Source organism: Dermacentor silvarum, chromosome 4 (assembly GCF_013339745.2).
Source record: "Dermacentor silvarum isolate Dsil-2018 chromosome 4, BIME_Dsil_1.4, whole genome shotgun sequence".
NCBI classification, from domain to species: domain Eukaryota; kingdom Metazoa; phylum Arthropoda; class Arachnida; order Ixodida; family Ixodidae; genus Dermacentor; species Dermacentor silvarum.
In genome coordinates, this window is record NC_051157.2 from 59,330,009 (window position 1) to 59,348,599 (window position 18,591).

Here is an 18,591-nt window from a genome sequence, read left to right on the forward strand (position 1 = left end):
ATGCGGCCTCTATTCAGCATATTCTACATTCCTTCTTCGCACCCGCCAACAGACTGCCTTACCGTAAATATTTTACCAGTAACATTTATTCGTTCATTCAGGCCAGCTGCTTCGTTGACTCTGGCATGAATCCAAGGGCGGGCGGTGGTGATATAAGGCTGCTTGCGCAACAGTCAAGGGCAATAAGTTTCACTCGGTGTTCCGGCCGTGCCGAAAAAAAAAAAAAAAAAAAGGCGGGAAAACTGGCACAACAGTCTTCGCTAACACAATGCCTGGCAAGTCGGTGACTTAAATTTGCCAAAAGCGCTACGGCTCCGATAGACTTCTACGAGCATAATAATCCGGCGAGTCTTCTTAGGCATCCATTCTGTCCGCCGTTCTTCGTCATTGTGTACAGCGTCGCCGTATCGCCAGATTTGGCTAGTCGGGGCGCAACAGGGAAGGAATATACTTGAAACCGGATGTGCTTTCTTGTGTTTCCTTTTTTTTTTTCGTTGAATACACATCCTTTCAACGTAATGTTGCGAATTCTAAGCAGACGCGCTACAACGCTCGATGTCGTTGGTTTTCATCGACGACGTTTTCTTACTTCCTCCCTTCCCGAAATAAAAATGAAAATTAATATCCTGGCACGCGTCATTCTCGGCATTAGATTATTCTCAGCAACTGTAAGTGTCTCGCGTCGAAATCGTGTTGAACGACATCCGAAAACTAGACGCGTGATGGAAGTGTTTTGTGGCGCTCGCCATATGTGCTAACAACTAACAGGTCAAACATTTTGGCCGCATCGTTTTCTTCGAGCATCATATATGTTATAGCGTGAGCCGCGAGTGGTTTAACCATGTGCATCGTTTTCTTATTCATTTGGCCAGTCCATCTCGTATCAATGCGCTGGAGTACTTTCGGCTGCGAGTGATTGTTGAACGCGTTCTTGCTTCTGCAGCCAACTGCACGACGCAGAGAGAACAGGAAAGATGAAGAAAATGTGCGCTTATATCGTCACAGAATAGCAACAGCTGCTTCGTGAGAGGCGTTTCAGTAGAGGGCACCGGACCAATTTTGACGACTTGCGATTGCTTAACTTGCACAACAGTCTAAGTGCACTAGCGTTTTCTTTTTCTGCCTTTTCCCCATTCCGCCGCCACCGGAATGCGGTCACTGCGGCCTGAATTCATTACCGGGACCTCGCGCTTAGCAGCAGAACACCATAGCTCAGCCGCTGAGCTACGTGCCGGGGTGGGTGGAGAAGAAAACAGGGTTCGCTTCTCACGGCTTCAGCGTGTCATGGAGAAGCTTTACTCCCAGCCGGAAGGAAACGGTAGTCGCGAAAAACAAGCCGCTCCGTCATTCCTTCTTTCTCCTACTAATGCCGGACGTTGGGAGGCGGGGGAGGGGTGATGTGTGGCGGATACCTCGTTCTTTTCCGGATTTGTCGATTCCTCGGACCCGTGCGGCAGCTCCTCCCCTCAACGGAACGCATATCCGACGCAAGGAGCGCGCAACGTAGAAAGCGAAACGCAAAAGCCAAAAAATGAAGCCACAAGGGGCGATCGCGATTCGAAGACGCAGCAGCAACGTCACGCGGATGCCTCGTTTTATGTCAGGTATCCTGGTAGACACAGAAATTTCAGGATTCAAGAGGGAGGGGCGTGTGCCCGGTGTGCACCGCTCTCCCCCCGCTTTCTCCCTCTCTCCTTCGTTTTTTTTTTTTTTTTTTTCCAGCTAAGCCTCTGCTGAAATAGTTTACGTTTATGCGGAGATCTAAGCCGTTGCGTACGTTTTTACGGAGATGACGTCAAATGTGGGTTGTGTATGGAAACCATCCAAGTCTTCGTGGTAAGCGGTGCGGGAAGTGCACCAGCAACGACTGGGCAGTTAAAGTGATGGCCTTTTCTCGAAGCACGAAAGATTTACGCAGTGTTTATTACTTGATAAACGCATGCGCAGCATAAGACCACTACATGCAGGCAAAAAGGCGTGAATTCCGAGAAACTTCTCGCGCAGCCGACACAGGAAGAAGCCGCGTTCACTCGACTTTACTCTTTGTGCGTTGAATGAAGGCCACGAAGAAGCGCACCTACGCACAACACTCTCTCGCGCTAGCACGCATTCTCACCGAGACAACCCCTGTTTTCGTTCTTCCTTCTTTCGTGTATATCGCGCACTCACGCGCCTCTGCGAGTACAAGAAAGGAAGAAAACAAAACAAAGGGGGAAAAAAAATAACAGTATACGCGCACATCCGCGGGCGGGCGCACATCCTTGCTGCCTGCCGGCACACTTGACCCGGCATTGTTTCCCGACCCTCCCTTCCGCTCGCGTAGGCGCTGCAGCCAAACCAAGGTCGGCCGCCAACCAAACTCGGAGGGCCGAGCGCCGATTCCGCTCTCTGCGCTCCTACAGCTGTTAGACCGCGAGGCAGAGAAAAACGCGCACGACAGACAGAATTAAGACACTTCGGGGACCACGCAGCGGAGTCACCGTGGCCGGTTGCCGTTCGGACCGATTTCGTTTGGTGGTGACGGAAGGTCCTGTGCGCTTGCGGCAACGCCGAAGCTCTCATCCGAGCTGTGCCTCGGAAACGCGGCGCACCCTAGTGTGGCTTCGCTGCTACGCTGCCGTAAACAACAACGCGCCGCTGTAAAGCCGCTGCGCGCGAGGCGCTCCCACGCATCTCCTCCTCTCTCGCGGGTACACCCCGACCGGCTGCGTGTGCCGCACGCTTACGCCATCCGCTCGGATAGCTGAACGAGAGCCTGCACTACGCGTCGGCTTCGCGTAGCTCTGGGCTGCGAGAGGGAAGCCCTGGCACGCCCAAGCCGCCTTTATACGAATGGATTGCGATTGGTGACTGCTATCTACCTCTGTCTGCTTTCGTCAGCCTCGGACTGCCAATGAATTTATTTATGCCTCGTCTTTACATCGCTGACGAACAACTGGCCGACTCTCCTTGTGCGTGGAAGGCGGTACATTAAACCGGCGCTCCTGACCATTGCACACGCCGTCGCTGGCCAGCTGATCGATTGGTGCTGCAGTATGACCAGTTGCCTCGTCGTCGTACGAGAATGTAGTGTCTGCACGCCTCGTACTTACTTTACATGCATATTCCGCAACGTAAACGATCGAGCCCACCCTGATGGCAGCTTTCCCACGTTGCATTGGCGCTTAACTGAAAAACACCTGTATCAGTGCTCGATTGACGCAAGCGCGATCGAAGGAAGCCGTGTGACATGTTCAGGTAGCGCATAGTCTTGCGCGTGTATATTTGTACTGCCAGTCTCTGGCAGTCACGGGACGCTCTCTCGTCACTGCAACAGTCGGGCGGGCGCCGCACCGGCGTTTACCCGAATGGCGCCCGCCCACCGCTGGGTGTCGTCGCATACGCGTAGCACATAGTAGCACACGCCACATGCGTCCGGCGCCTGGGGCGCTGTGCGTATCGACCGCGCGCAGCGCAGCTGTTCGCTGCTTCCGTGGCGTGCGCGGGCCGGAACGAGAAAGCGAACGACCTTGTGGCCGCCCTCTCAATGGGGGGACGCCCCTGACCGACCACCGGACGCTTTTTCTTCTTCCGCGGCGCCCGGCAACAGCAATGCCCTGTGCCGGTCATCCCTTGCCTCCTCTCCCACTCTTTCCGCGCCGTCCACGCTTAAATCGCGATCGTACACGAAGGCGCGCGCAATGGACTCTCCATTCCGTAGCATATCAGTTGAATTGAGCGAACTGCAGCTTTCTGAGGCAAGTCTATTGATAACATGCTCAATAGGGAGTTTTAAAAATAGGGTGCCCAAAGTTAAGCGATGCAATCCGTTCTGGCGTACAATTGAATTTGGGTTTTCGAGTATGCAAGGCCACTATTTCTAACACTTCCTAGTGATGTGCAAACCAAGTCAGGTTTTCCCATCAATGGGCATTGGCAGGTCGTTGTGTGAAATGATGCATATTACTAGACCCAGGGGAAAGTGTGCTGTGGAGGGTGTGTTGTTGGTTAAATATATATATATATATATATATATATATATATATATATATATATATATATAAAAGGAATCAGTGAGGAAGAAAATACAAAGGTTGTACAATAAAGCTTAAATTCACATATGCACCTGATTCAGATGATGTTTGCCATGAGGCTAACTCTACCTGTATTTTATCTGTTTACTGGATGAAAAGTTCCGGGATGGAGCAGTGGCAAGTGGTGTCAAAAATTCACAGCATGTACTGTCAAAGATGCCTCCGCCACTTTGTGTTCTAGCTGGTGTGTATGTCAATGCCTATAGTTCTTTGTCTGGTTTATATATTGCGATTAGTCCCATGGGGCAGAGATTAAGATCCATATGACACTCTACTGCATTTTGCTACAAGCAGCACAGTTATTTATTGGCTCATTTGTATGTATGTATGTATGTAGGTATGCATGCATGTATGTATGTATGTATGTATGTATGTATGTATGTATGTATGTAGGTATGCATGTATGTATGTATGTATGTATGTATGTATGTATGTATGTATGTATGTATGTATGTATGTATGTATGTATGTATGTATGTATGTATGTATGTATGTATGTATGTATGTGCAATTGCGTATTTAGTTTGCAGAATGTGTACATATATAGTAAGGCTTATATACATATACCATGCCATGGTGCCTGTGTAGTAGTATATACTGGAACACCTGTCTTGTCGAAACGTTATATATGCTGGGAAGGCTTGTAAAATACTGCAGCTGAACTTGCAATTGAGGGAGCCGTGAGACCATAATCAGGAAGCATATCTTTAGCCTCAGCCTTTCCTTGATTGAATGAATGAGAATAAGCTGACTCATGACCAATTTCAGACTCTTAATACTTTTGTAATACCCCAATGAAGAGATGAGACACGCTAATTACCACCTCACTCTTTTGTCCTTAAACAGGCACACCATCATGGACAAGCTCAAGTTCGGGTGCCTCGAGCTGGGAGAGTGGCCGGTCACCTCCACGGACTGGAACCCCATCTCCTCCAGCAGGCCTGGCTGCAGCAGATGCACGCACCTTCTGGCGCATGTCACCCACCCAGGATGAGGGTGTCGACTTTGCTGAGAACCTTGGCTCGTCTGTTGAATCTGGCTGTGCAAAGAGAAAGGTACGTTACACCTGGGCCGGTATAATGTAAAATTATTTCCATCTGTTTTTTATTCCAAATCCGCCATTAGCCCTCCATGAGAGGTCAGAATGGCTAGGGCCCAGCCCATATGGGTGCAGCCTGAGCCATCGTGACCTATCCGGAGGGCTAATAGCGGATTTGGATTAAAAACAGATTGTAATAGTTTCACATTATGCCGGCCCTTTCTCTGCATCATTGGCTTGCAGTCCATGAAATAATTTTAAGCATCTAGCACTTCTGTTTATATTTATGTCTATGGCAAGGGCTTGATATGTTGGCTGCTTTTATATGCACATTTAAATCTCTTTTTGGTAGTCATTCTAAGCGACACTGTTGTGAGTCAGCACTACAGTGTCTTTTTCAATTTATTTTGTCAGACTTGTCGGGGCTTGACTTGTAATTGCTCTGATGCTCTTGGATGCCCTCATACCAGTAGCTACCATAATCTTCATACTCATTCAGTTCTTCGAAGTGTTACCAGAAATGAAGCTGCATTGACAGTTGCAGAATTGCACTGTGATTCATGTCCTGAGCATGAGCACAGGAGGCCTGGCAGTGAGGTTGGTGATGGGTCAGGCATAAAGTAATCAGTGCAAAATTTTTCAGTGCAGAGGTTACATTCCCAGTTTTCTTTTTTATTTATCATGTAATTTTACTGTAAAGACTGGAACATGCAATAGCGTTTGAACTGACAGCTAAACAAATCTTATGCCCAGTGCGAGTTCGGTGCGAAAAGTTGGCTTCAACTTTAGTTTTTGTTACACAGAAAATGGCAGCTCACCAGTGTGCTTTCTCTATGTAATTTGAAGTACCTGCACGCATTCCTTTGAACGGTGAGTGCACTAAGTCATCAGAAGTCCAGACTAACCGCCGTCGCCTTCCACATATGAAGAAACCACGAGCCTCTGATTTCAAATAAATGTTTTGTCCTCCTCCTCCTCCTCCAGCTCTGAACCATTTACCAATTAGTGAGATAGTGTGCAATGAAAAAAATAATAAAATCAGCGTTAATGCACTTTAGTCTAAAACTGGGATGCATATTACTCTTCTCTGCAGCGGGTGCTATACAAGTGTATGTGGAAGGAGTGTGGTGAACGGTTCTCCACCTGCAAGGACGTTGAGAGGCATGTTCGTGTGAAGCATCTTGGGTAAGCTGCTTTTTCTCTCTCGCCCCCCCCCCCCCCCCTCACACACACACACGCACAAAACCCTAAAAGAGGGACGAGTGAATTATAGTTTTCTGTCGCAAACACCTAGCTCTCCTTGCAATCTTGCTGAAAAATCACTGGAGATGTAGTCAGGTTTTGAAATGCATCGTGAGCGACCAATTTGTATGAAAGCAAAAACACATCCAAAGTTTCACTGCATGATGCCTTATAGCAGGCATATAGTTGGTCAGAGTGCATGAGAATTCTCAACAGCATTCACATACTACTACTTGTGCACAAATCCAGATATTGTAGCAGTAGTGACCACTAAACCACATCGTTATGTTGTCTCACAGTACAGTGCCTATCATCAGTGTTCTTTATTAATTGTGCCTTTGAATAGGAGTGGGCATTATAACAAACAACAGACAGCATTGATCATAGGCACTGTGCCACAAAACAGCATGGCGATGTTGTTTAATCATTGCTTCCAGTACCAACCATACTTGAACACCTGATACATTTTTTTTCTCATGAATGGCTAGAGGCTTTCATGAAACATTGTGGTCATTTGTTTTGACTGTAGGCGTGGCGATGAGAGCGAGGACTCTGCATCAAGTGACCACGAGGAAGAGTTCTACTACACGGAAAGTGAGGAAGATGATGACCTGGAGAGTGACTCTGGCAGCACCCTTCTTGGAGAGCATGGCGAATGTACGCACAATGTCTACACTTCTGCGCCCACCCTCAGCCATCTTGACATGGCGAGGCCACCGCATGAGGACCCCCAGTACCAGATGCTCGCAAGGGTGTGTACACATAATTTTTTTGTTTGTGCCACCTCTAATGGAATAGTAGTGCTATTGAGAGTAGCAAGCTGAAGGTGGAGTTTTGCTAAAGTGCACACATTGGTATGTTGCACTCATTGAAAAAAAGGTTAACATGTAAGGCAGAAGCACATTTTCACATTATAGAAATGGATTGTGAGGCAGTAGTATTAGTGGCTTTCCTGTTACCTTTCTGTCTTTGGTTTTTTTGCACCACACTTTGACTAGCCCTTGTGCATTCATGTCTTTTTTTACTGCTGGAATAGGGCATAATGGCAAAGACAAGGTCAGAGCAGTAAGCTGATATGCCTCTACATACTTGCAATTCCTGAACATGGTTTGCTGGTCAACTATGCAAGGAAGCTCCACATCTAGTGGCATTTCCCTGTTTAAGTGCTTGTCCATGATTCTGAGCAAGCCATAGCCCATGTGTGTTTTTCAGGGATAGCTGCTTGCCTTTCGTGACAATGTTGAATTGCCACTGTTGACCACACATTGGGCATTTCTTCCAAATGAATTAATCCTTATTTATAAGAAGGCACAAGCAAGAAGCAGTTTCACAATGTAGAGAGGCTCGCAAACTAACAGCATATAGGTTATCTGCATAAAGATTCTATAGCTGCAAAATGAAAATTATTTTGCTCGAGATGTAGCGAAACTTGTGCCAAAATACTGACATTCCACACATTTTTTGTCTTTTAGAGCGCTGTTCCTGCATCCCCGCCCAACCTGTCATCAGCATCACCCATCAACATTCCCACAGTGCAGCGATCATTCTCATGGCAGCCTCATGCCAGTGCACCAACAACTATGGTCTGTCTTACAGCTACTCCCCTTTCGCCCTCTTTTTTCCTTGAAAAGTTGCCTTTCTTTTGCCAGTGGTGTGCCTTTGGTTAGTGTTAAAGTTAAAGCTATATATAGCAGCAACTTGAGCAGGGAATAACTGTTTGGTTGTCAAAGCTTATCATCAGAGTTTCGTTTCTTTTGGTAATATATTTTCTCTACAAAGCCATAGAAATTTCAAACTAAGCACAGATCTGTCACCCACAGATAAATTGAAAACACCATATTCAGTGCTAGGAAAGTACAAAACTGGGGCAAAATATATATGTCTCAAGCATGGCTTGTAAACAATGTATATGTATGTATATATATATATATAGATAGATAGATAGATAGATAGATAGATACCACCAGGTCACAACCATGGTTCACAAATATCATCCCAACTGTGGAATACTACGAAGTTGTAGCAACAATGCCATTTTAGCTTTACTTGGCAAGTCCTTGTATTGCAACAGTGACCGCTTATGGTGCTCTATTTCAAAACTACAGCAGACATGGGAGTCATGGGGAGGCTTAATCGAACAGCATTTCAGGCCCCTCCACTTAGTTGTCCATTCTTAATCTTAGCTTTGGCCGCTTATAGTACAGTCACAATAATTTTCTCGTTGTGTATGGTGCTGATAGTTTGTTTCATTTGTGAAATGCCACGTGTGTCTGGTGTATGGCCACCCATATCTTCAAGTTGACTGGGGCAGCATACATTTACACTGAACAAGTCCAAATATTTAGAACTTAGTGCCAACAGACAAGGGAAGTAGAATAGGCAGACAAGCATTGGCACTACTATTCTGTTCTACTATATGCACCGCCTATTCTACGTGCCTTGTCTTTTGGTTCTTTGTTTTAAAGGTGAAAGTATACCAACTTGCCCAGAGATCAGTTCTTTTACTGCACAAGTGTGACCAAAGGTACTGCAACTTTAATCCGAATTTTACTGCAAGAAAGCTGAAATTTGCGCAAATTTATGTACATTAATTTCAGGAACAAAGTGCTGATAGACAGAGACAGTCAAGGCAGACGAACACAAGTACTTAATTTTTGCAATATACAAGTGTTTAATGAAGAAAGCCTAAATATGTAGCACTCAAGAAAGGACACAACCATGTCCGTACACTGACAATAAGAGATTACAAAGAAATAAAATAAAGAGATGAAATGTACGAAACATTTCAGTACCTTTCATTTGTCTATATTTTCTCTGTTGTCTTTATCTGTTTGTGCTTTCTTCCTAACCATATATTCATAGATAGGTCTTCACTTGACGTTCTTTCCTAACTTTACCAAGGACAGGACACTTAGCGTAGGCTGAGGATGTACTGTATTCAAGACCAGGTATTGCCAAGGAACATTAGAGAGAGAGAGCGAGGGAGGTGAGGGGGGAGAACTTATTTTAGGAAATGCAGAGAGGTCGGTCTGAGGGAATAGTCCTCCAGCCTGTTACTCTGCTTAGAGGGAAGGAAGGAGAAAAAGATGGGCATGGGGATAGCGATGATGAGGATAGGCAGTAGGATGTGGCTATATCCATGCATGTTCGTGTCTGAAGGGCTCATTCACAGCCTTGAATGCAAGCATCAATAAAGTGAATCAATAAACTGCAGTGGCCACTTTGATTCAGGAGCGGCCCTGCCCTCCATATGTTGGAGTCAATATTAAGTGCTCAGTGGAGAAAAGCATTTAACATGCACAACTTTGTCTATTAAACAAAGCTTCTGAGCCAAATCTGAGACATATTTCTGTAAGGATCTGTCAGCCCCACTCCTACTCACAGGTGCGTCCCTTTCTTCTTGGGCAGGTTTCGCCGCAAAAATTCATGCGCCTGAGCCCCAAGACCCTGTCTGCCTCACCAAAAATCTCGCCACTTCACCGGAGGGTGCGCTCTGAAAGCCGCAAGTGCCGCAAGGTCCACGGCATGGACAACAAGGACATGTGGTGCACCCAGTGCAAGTGGAAAAAGGCCTGCAGCCGCTACGTTGACTGAGCGCTCCCACTCCTCCCACTTCTTCCCTTTTTGTTTTTACCACTACTCACAGTGTAATCGCTGTCATAATCATGGCATGTCCAAACTTGTTCATCTCCTCACAGTTTGTGTTGTTGCATTAAGTTGCGCTGCAGGCTGCTTACTGACAAGCTCTACTGTTATCTAAGAATGAAGAAAACCTTGCCAGATGGAGAAGGTTCAGTTTGACTTAACAGCTTTTACATGCTAGTATGAAGACGCTATTTGCTATGTCCAAACCGAGTGATTTACGATGCTTTGCTTGAAAAATCCTTGTGAATGTAAAATCTTCTGTGCATCTTTCACTACCGACCAACAAGCACCTTGTAGTTTATCTTGACTGTTCCCAGTCATGCCATCATTGTCAGAATTTCTAATAGCCACAACATATGATCAGACAGAAGCAAGATGAAATTATTTCATAGAGTACAATTAGTTCTTTGTCAGCAATGCAAATTGGAAAAAAAGAATGTCATGATCGTCAGGGAACTTGAGAGGTCTGGCAAGGATAACATCATGCAAGCCAATATTTGAGGAAAACGTGGCTGCTGAAGTTGACTGACAACACATTCCTCCTTTTAGCTTGTGAAATCAGGAGGAAAGCTTGCTAGAAAGTTTGGTGGTGGCAAATTCTGCTTTTGCCAATTTATTTGTACAAAGTGTGTGGCCTGCCGTACTGTACATAGTGTTTTCTTGACATGTTGACATGTGGCCATCATCAACTACACATTTCTCTATTTGTAATGTTATTTCCCGGATGACCACTCTTTCATTGTGAAAAACATTGAGAGAGATGCCACTGGCTGATTTATTCATGGCTGCTATCTCATGCCCGCTGTGAGAACTGATTTACAAATGCCTACATCGCCAGCAGAAGTGGATTGTTCATCGGCCACAGTGTTGGTCCAGTGTTGCTACCGATGCTCACACAGAGCATGCAAAAATTTAACACAAGCTCTGTTTCATTTCGCTTCTTCGAAATAGTAATCTGTACAAGCTGAGCACATCCTTGCACTGCAAAATAAGTTGACTTGGAGCTGCATTTGTCAAACTTAACTGTACCACTGTATTTGCGCTAGCTGATGATGCCTGCATGTATTGGAGAGTCGAGGTTTGTTTTGCTGAAGGTGTTTGTTGGGATGGAGGCGTGTTTGTTGCAGGGGTGCTGCTTTGAGCTCACACACCTTTTCTCGCTTGCAATTTGTCTCACTTGTGCCTTGCGTTATGAAGTGTCTGAAAGCAGGAGGTGACTGAGTATATGGTCATGCAAAGCACAGGCACTTGTGAAGCAAATAGAAACAAAAGCCAGAATGAGCATAAATCACTTGATTACTCGTGGCAGGCTCATGCAAGTTATCAGAGATATCCAGAATAGTGAACACACTCTAGCGCAAATGAATATTGCAGTAGCAAAGAACGATTACAACAACAGTAGCGCTGGTGGCACCATCTTGCGACACTGTGATCAACCATATTCTGTTGTACGACTCTTTGAAAAAGAAAATGAACAAAAATATCTTTGTGATAATTACATTATTGGTGATACATTTATGTCTGCAGATAAGACGAATACAATCAGTCATTGCAAAATTGTTGCGTGAGCATTACTTCCTTGAGCCGCGCACCATCAGACTTGGAGGACGCTTAAGCTTCGCCTTTAAGAGTGGAACACGATAGCATTCAAAGATCCCTGGCTGCTTATCAGGCTTTTTTCTCGTATATTCAAATTACAATCCAACGCTATCATGTGTGTAGGTTGTAGTTAAGTCGTACTTTACGATTTTTCTGACGGATTTTACTTTGAGAAATGCAATTTTTGTTCACTGACCCCTTGCGTCACGTCACGTAGAGGGCCTGTGTGGTCGGAGTGGTTCGGGATGAATTTCTCCGCCACATGTGCCACGGATGCCGATGCTTACGCCGAAGCAGACTCCGGATTTTCTGCGACATAGGGCCCTTAATGCTATCATGTTAAAAATTGGCAGTTTCACCGAAAGCATTCGCAGCAATAGCAAAGTTTAGCACTGTGCTTGAGCTCCTCAGACGGTGTTCTAACAATGTGCAAAGCGATATGTTGGAGCTCTGTAGCTTGCGAGGCAACTGCTGCACAGCAGAAACAGTGCCCTGGCAGCTAGCTACCAGGCATCTCACAATGCTTGCGTGATGTGAAGCACTGCCAGTGGCATTGCAGGCGTGTTGCACCTCGATTGTGGACGAGATGTTGCTAAAGGAAAACCATCGGCATTTGTAGATTAAAGTTTATTGTTTGTTCCACTCAAACCACTGTATGCACACAGCTGCCGACCAGAAGAGCTAATGTTTGTGCGCACAACCCTCATGCCAGCAGTAGAAGGGGGACCGCTACCATGGCTTCACTGCAGAGCAAATTGCGACGTGCATCCAATTGGCTTTGTCATTCTTGCTGACAAATGTGCTGCGCGTCTGTTGCTTCTCTGGAGACCTTCTAACCAGCCACACGCAAGCTGCACATGTGCTGTCAATGCCATGACAGCATGACAGCAGTGGTGGTGGAAGTGCACCTGGAGTGTCCGTATAATTGCTATTGCAAGAAAAAAAGTTATCCATGCTTTGGCAAGATAAACACAGTGTCGCAAGACATTGGTGCTATTGTTGTTCCTTGTGTCTACATTCGGTAGTGCTCCAATATATGTTTATGTATGCTAGTGTGTGTCTGCTATGATAAAAATGTCTTCTGGATGACAAATTTAAGCTGAACTGTCAACAGTTGTGAAATTGGAGTCTTGGCTTCTTGCACTAGCCTACACTGTGCTCAAGACCTGTGTGTGTGTTGCATAGACATGCACAAAGGAACGCACATTTGTGCGCCACTTAGTTTACAAATATCATCATCTTGTGCCACAAGAAACAAGTTTTTAACTGTTTATTTCTCATTGCCCCCATACCACTCAGAATCCTCATTTTGATGCAGAAGCTGAATCAAAGCATGCCAGCTGCCTCTTGGGGCAAATCAGAACCTAAGGTGAAATGCAGTCAACTCAAAAGAGTAGGCAGAAGCCGCCCAAGTGTGCCAATAGCGTCTGATCAGAGGAACTGCGAAAGCCTTGAGCCAATTTGCTGTCATGAGGAGCTGGCAAGGCATTGTAGAATGGCCTGGACAAGGCTTGCATGAGCTGTAACCTCATAAAAGATCAGCCAGTGGTGTTTGTACTTGGAAGTGGAAACCACATGGAGCAAATTTCAAACATGTTTTCCACACGGCATTGCCATATCTATCTTATGCCACATAACCACACTGTTATTATCACAGCCTAAATGCCTACCATGGAATATCTCCTTTTTTTGGCAAACAGATGTATAATACATACGAAATGGAAATACATTGCGGTCATCGCCCAGTGTGAAATAGCCATGCTGAAACTAGGCAGCGCCATGCCGTAAATGTCTTAAATATGTTCTTGTGGTTGCTGCTTGTGTACTTGTGTGAGGAACATGGACTTTGTACACTTGTCACCACAGTGTCGAATTGCAACATACATACAATGAATGAGGCTTATGTGTTTGTCTGCGCACTTGTTTTATATACATTGCTTGGTATCCTTGCTAAGCCCTGTCCAGGTCATCTTGAGCTGCTGCTGTGTTGTCATGTGCAGTAGAGCTGTAGCAACATGGCAGGGTCACTGGGACTGAAGTGTGCCTTGCCTGGTAGCCAAACAGCCAACAGCAATCGTAACCCCAGAACAGCTGCGGGTTGACAAAAACACTTGGAATCTCGGGTGCATGCCACTCCACTCAGTAGAGTGCGCAACACCCTGCCTCATAGTCCATCGGAATGCCATCCAGCATGTCACTTGAGATGTTTGCCCAAGTGCTCCATTGAATCAAAATTTGGCAGTGTTGTTACATAGTTGATTTTGCTTTTATTCTTTTGAAAAAGCTTATTATGGATAAATGAATTTCAAACATGAGTGACATAATAAATGCCTTTGTAGACAGTGATATGTGCAAGACTGCCTCGGTACTAATCATGGAAGCAGTGGCTCTCAATGTGCTGCACAGTAATCTTAAAATAATAATTGAAAACAGCTTGCTTCATTTTGTTTCGAATGACTTCATTTCAAGTGACTTCATTTCAAGTGACTGAAACATACATCACAGAGCTTCTTTAAGGACTCGAAATGTTGAGCGCTAGTGTAGCCAATCAGTGAGTTGTTCTCTTCTGGCAGCATGCTGTCAAAAATTAGAAATGAAACAGGGACGTTGTATGAGAAACATGCAATGCAGAGAGGTTTTCTGGGGAAGGGAGACTGTTGTAACAAATCAAACACACTGCATCTTGCAAACTGCGCGGGTTAAAAATACTAGTTTGGCTGCACGGTTAACGAGATGAACTTCTTGTCCATCTTCTGGAAAAAGACTTACGCACAATATGCTTATTACGAATTCACTGTCAATGTTCAAATGTCATTGCATGTATCCGTTTCCATCTTGCCACTGCCATTTTGTTGTCGACATGTTGTCAGCATCACATAGTTGGTGGCTTTTTGACATTGAGGCAACAATAATTGTTTGGATGCATGATGAGAACAAGTATCTAAACAATTGGTGCTGCTTTTTTGCATGAAAAGGCTGTCAACAATACATTTTTGGAGACTGTGTTGGCCAACTTGCAACCCATTATGACAGTGCCCTTACTGAAACATCCACAGCTTACACTACAAAACAGGTAAAACCCAGCAGTGAAGTATATTATGTCATGCTTTAAAAGACTTTCATGCCAAAATAGTTGGCTTGGAGCACATAAAAATCTGTGACAGGATCGTCATTCTGACGTGATGGGTGGCATTCCAGTGCACTGTGACTGCATGCCGAATGGTCTCACAGAAGGGTGTCATAGTGTGTGTCTGTGCTGTCCCGTGCCTCGGCGTGTACATGTAACAGAGAACTGCTATTGAAATGGATGAAGATAACCGGTGCCAGATTTGTAGGGTTAGTCCACCAGTAAGCTGGACAGTCGTGTGGAGCTGATTAATCAATTGCTGTCTTGACACAATCATGCAGCTATGTCTGATGCATGCAGCAGGTATGGAAATAACATGGACTTTTGGTCATGGGTGTACCCTGTTACTTGAACAAGAGGAGAAATAACTGTTGACTGGCACAAACTGCACGCATATTACTGTGCCACAAACAGTCAGATGCAAGCAAAGGTTACATTACAATGAGTAATTGGTGCACTAATGTATCATATTGTAGAGTGATTGCTTTTAGAAGTATTTTCACTTCGCTTAATCCTTTAGCTTCCAGGCCCGAGCTACACTCGACCTAGCAGTTTGTACCGACATTGCCAAAGACGAATACTGCTCGTCCAGGCTGCACTTCAAATATCTTACTCTTTCGGGCACAGTAATTTATGAAGGAAAAGGTGTAGCAAAAATTTACTTCACAAACCAGGCATCAGCAGTATGATAACACCTATCTTGTCTTTTGTAGCATAATTAAATGCACTGTAAATCTTTAATAGGCACATTGTTTTCTCAACAGCTTGCAGCTTTGTGCAGTCAGCAGTTGCCACACTTCATTGAGACCCACTCTGAAATGCTGTGCAAGAATTAGAAGCATGCAATACGATGTCCTTGCAATATCTTCGTGGCTCTTGTCATGTAAACTGTTTGTTGATTGCAAGCTTGCGAGATAGCTTTTCCTTCTGTGCTGAAAATCGGAGTGGTAACTCATAATCCAGCATGCTTGGTTCTCAGTTCTTGATGATCTGAGTGCAGGTTTGTTCTTGTTGGCCTTGACAGGATAGCTGTTTTAGAGTGGAACTGTTGTGGTGGTCTGTTCAGACGACCAGCCTTGGTGTGTCAGACAAATGTTGCATGACAAGATATGAGAATTATGTGGTGGTTGCCATGATAGGAGCACAAAACAGGTCAAAAGTAGCTTCGACACTCAGTGGAGCAAAAAACACGGTGCCTTGAAAAGGTTACAGAAAAAAAAAAAAGATTTGTTGAGGGAACGGCACTGTGCTACACTTCTGTATATAACTGCAATATTGATGTTGTTGAAGTGCATATTTTATGACAAAGTGTACACATGAATATTCTGTCATAACAGCAGGGCAGTCACAGATGTTTCTTTTTATATATATATATATACATATAAATGTTCACTGGATGTCCGAAGAGCAAAAAGAAAAGAAAGCATCTTTTTGTATCTTAAATAAGATATATATCTATATACAAACTAATGTTCATAATGTACATAGTACCGTTTGTGAAGTACTTCACAAGACTGTGAAGAGTAAAAAAAGTAAAAAAAAAGAAAGGTTGCTTGTAAATTATGTAAAAAGGATAAAACATAAATTATTCATGGATAAAATGGAACCCAACCAAACATACAGCAAAGCCCAGTGGTACTTTGAGTAAAATCCAGTCAGAGAAATGTGTACTTATAAGCTGTACATAACTAAGTTTACTCAAGCCAACGTCCTGCCTTGTACATATACTTTCAGAGAATATATATGCAGCTGCGTAGAGGAACATGGTTGGCACAGCAATCCCGATCTCCAGGAGTCAGGCCTTTGAATAGAGATGGCTATGATATCGATGCATGTCAAATATGCAATTTTTCCGAGTTTTCAGTGCTCAAGAGATGAATAAGCTTTCCAAGTAGCAGTCCCAGTTTTCTTGGACTCCTAATTATTTTAATTTTTGCCCAGTGCCTGTGTTCCTTCTCGAGATGACATTGTAATGATATAAAGGCCATGCAACTGCTAGCACAAGGCGTGGCAACAAGGATTGTAGTACCATTTAAATTAATATATTTGCATACTTCAGCAGTCACTCTTTAGAGCTTAGTGTTCTTTCTCCTTTAGAAGGTTGTTCACAATGAAAAATAAAAACGTGATAATTTGTGTCAGAATTGCAACTATACAGCTATGCACCCATTCTGGGAATGATTCTTGTGCTCAGCAGCCCACTCCTAAGTTAGACTGGCAGAGTTTTTGATGCCACATACTAGAGTGTCTTTAGTTCAGTTTTTTTGACTCAGTGTTAGCTCTGCTTGGCCTACACGTGTCAGCTGTGAATAGTGGCTCACTCTGGCCACAGCTGATACAGTTAGCCTGTAGATTTTGTTTTGATTCAGTATTTATCCAAAGTGCATTAGCAAGCATGATTAGCCCGACTGTGAAATGACGGAGAGGGAGGGTTTCTGTCAATGTTACCAGATTACATGGTCAGACTTCAGACTCCACCTTTCACAATTCTGTTGCGTGCTGCATCCGTTCAGCTAATTCTGTTGCACGTGCTGTCACGTAGCAGACAATCGGAAGTGGCCATCTGCAGCTTGGCCTCCAGGATAGGCGGCACATACGACCTATCACCATTGCCTTCTGCATGGCAGTGTGCACTATCAAGTACGCCCGGCTGGTGCAGAAGGCAACGAAAGGAGTCGCATGGAATGCGGCGATTTAGTGACCGATTCATTAATCCAGAAGCATTTATATATATTTCTTTCATTTCACTGGTCTTCTGCTTGGCGAGCATCCTCCTCTCAGTAGCACCAGTACTTAGCAAAAAGAAAGTGTACAAGGCTGAACACTTGGCAAAAAACGCAGCCAAAGCACTCTAGTGACGATTTCTGTTGGGAACCGATAGCTTCTGTGAGTGGGCATCAATAGCTTATGTGCTTGTTGTGCAATTCTGGGTCATAGACCTAAAGTTGGCAAGGGATGTGGCGATATGAGGAATGAAATGTGAAACAAAGAATTTCCAGACTAACACTTGACGCACAATGAAACCAGTATGTCAACACGGCTGTTTCACTGAGCAGCAAGAGTGTTTCAGTGCTTGCAAATATTTTCTTGGGCAATTTATTTATTAGCATTATTAAAAAAGTGGCAAGCAGCAGCAAAACGTTGCAAGTAACATTTGCACTGTTTTCCATCTTACACTATGTGAAGAGAAACAAAGAAGGCAAGAAATTTGCACACATGCTCATACCATTGCAATGTTATGCTCTCAAGGAATGTTGGTGCAGGCAGTAAGCATACTATAACAGTTTAGGCTGCCATCAGTAATCTGGCAGCGAGCAAAGGAGAAACGTTTGAAGGGTTCTGTTTGAATGGCACTTGGGTACAACACAAGACACGTGTTGCTCTATTAGGTACGAACCCAAGCTCAAAGAAACAGATATGGAAGTCCCGATGCAACGCCCATGTTTGTGTTCTTTAACGTGCCACATTATATGGCCCCCCACCTGCATGTTTTGAGTTCATAAATTAATGCTGATGTTGTTTTGTTGCTATTACCAACAAGTCTGTGTTGCAGTCCCTGCTAAACTTGCCCGCTTGCTTCATCTTGCACTATATTAAGAAACGGTGAGTGTGTAGTTGCAATACCTTGTGTAGTACCGAGATGTTTCCAAGTTATCGTGTGCACACTGTGTCATTACATACTCCTTGCATGTCATTGACCGCATGCTATGTGCAAGAAAGAAAAAAAAACTGTACATACAACAAACATTATCACCTGTTTTTTCCGGTCTCCTTGTTTTGACTGTATCTTGAAAAGTATGTGTTTCAACCTAAATTTTTTTCTCTCAAAGTTTAAATAAATGTCTTCTTAAATATACTGACAACAA

General features: G+C 44.4%; 1 protein-coding gene across 1 annotated transcript in view; it reads left to right on the forward strand.

Annotated features, from left to right (window-relative positions):
- Positions 1 to 18,591, forward strand: part of LOC119450091 (zinc finger protein 704) — a 111,295-nt gene extending 92,704 nt beyond the window's left edge. The window contains exons 3-7 of the mRNA XM_037713453.2: positions 4,920 to 5,128; positions 6,206 to 6,297; positions 6,884 to 7,106; positions 7,827 to 7,937; positions 9,763 to 18,591. Coding sequence (XP_037569381.1) covers positions 4,920 to 5,128; positions 6,206 to 6,297; positions 6,884 to 7,106; positions 7,827 to 7,937; positions 9,763 to 9,948 — 821 coding nt within the window. The 3' untranslated portion in view covers positions 9,949 to 18,591. The remainder of the gene's footprint in view (positions 1 to 4,919; positions 5,129 to 6,205; positions 6,298 to 6,883; positions 7,107 to 7,826; positions 7,938 to 9,762) is intronic.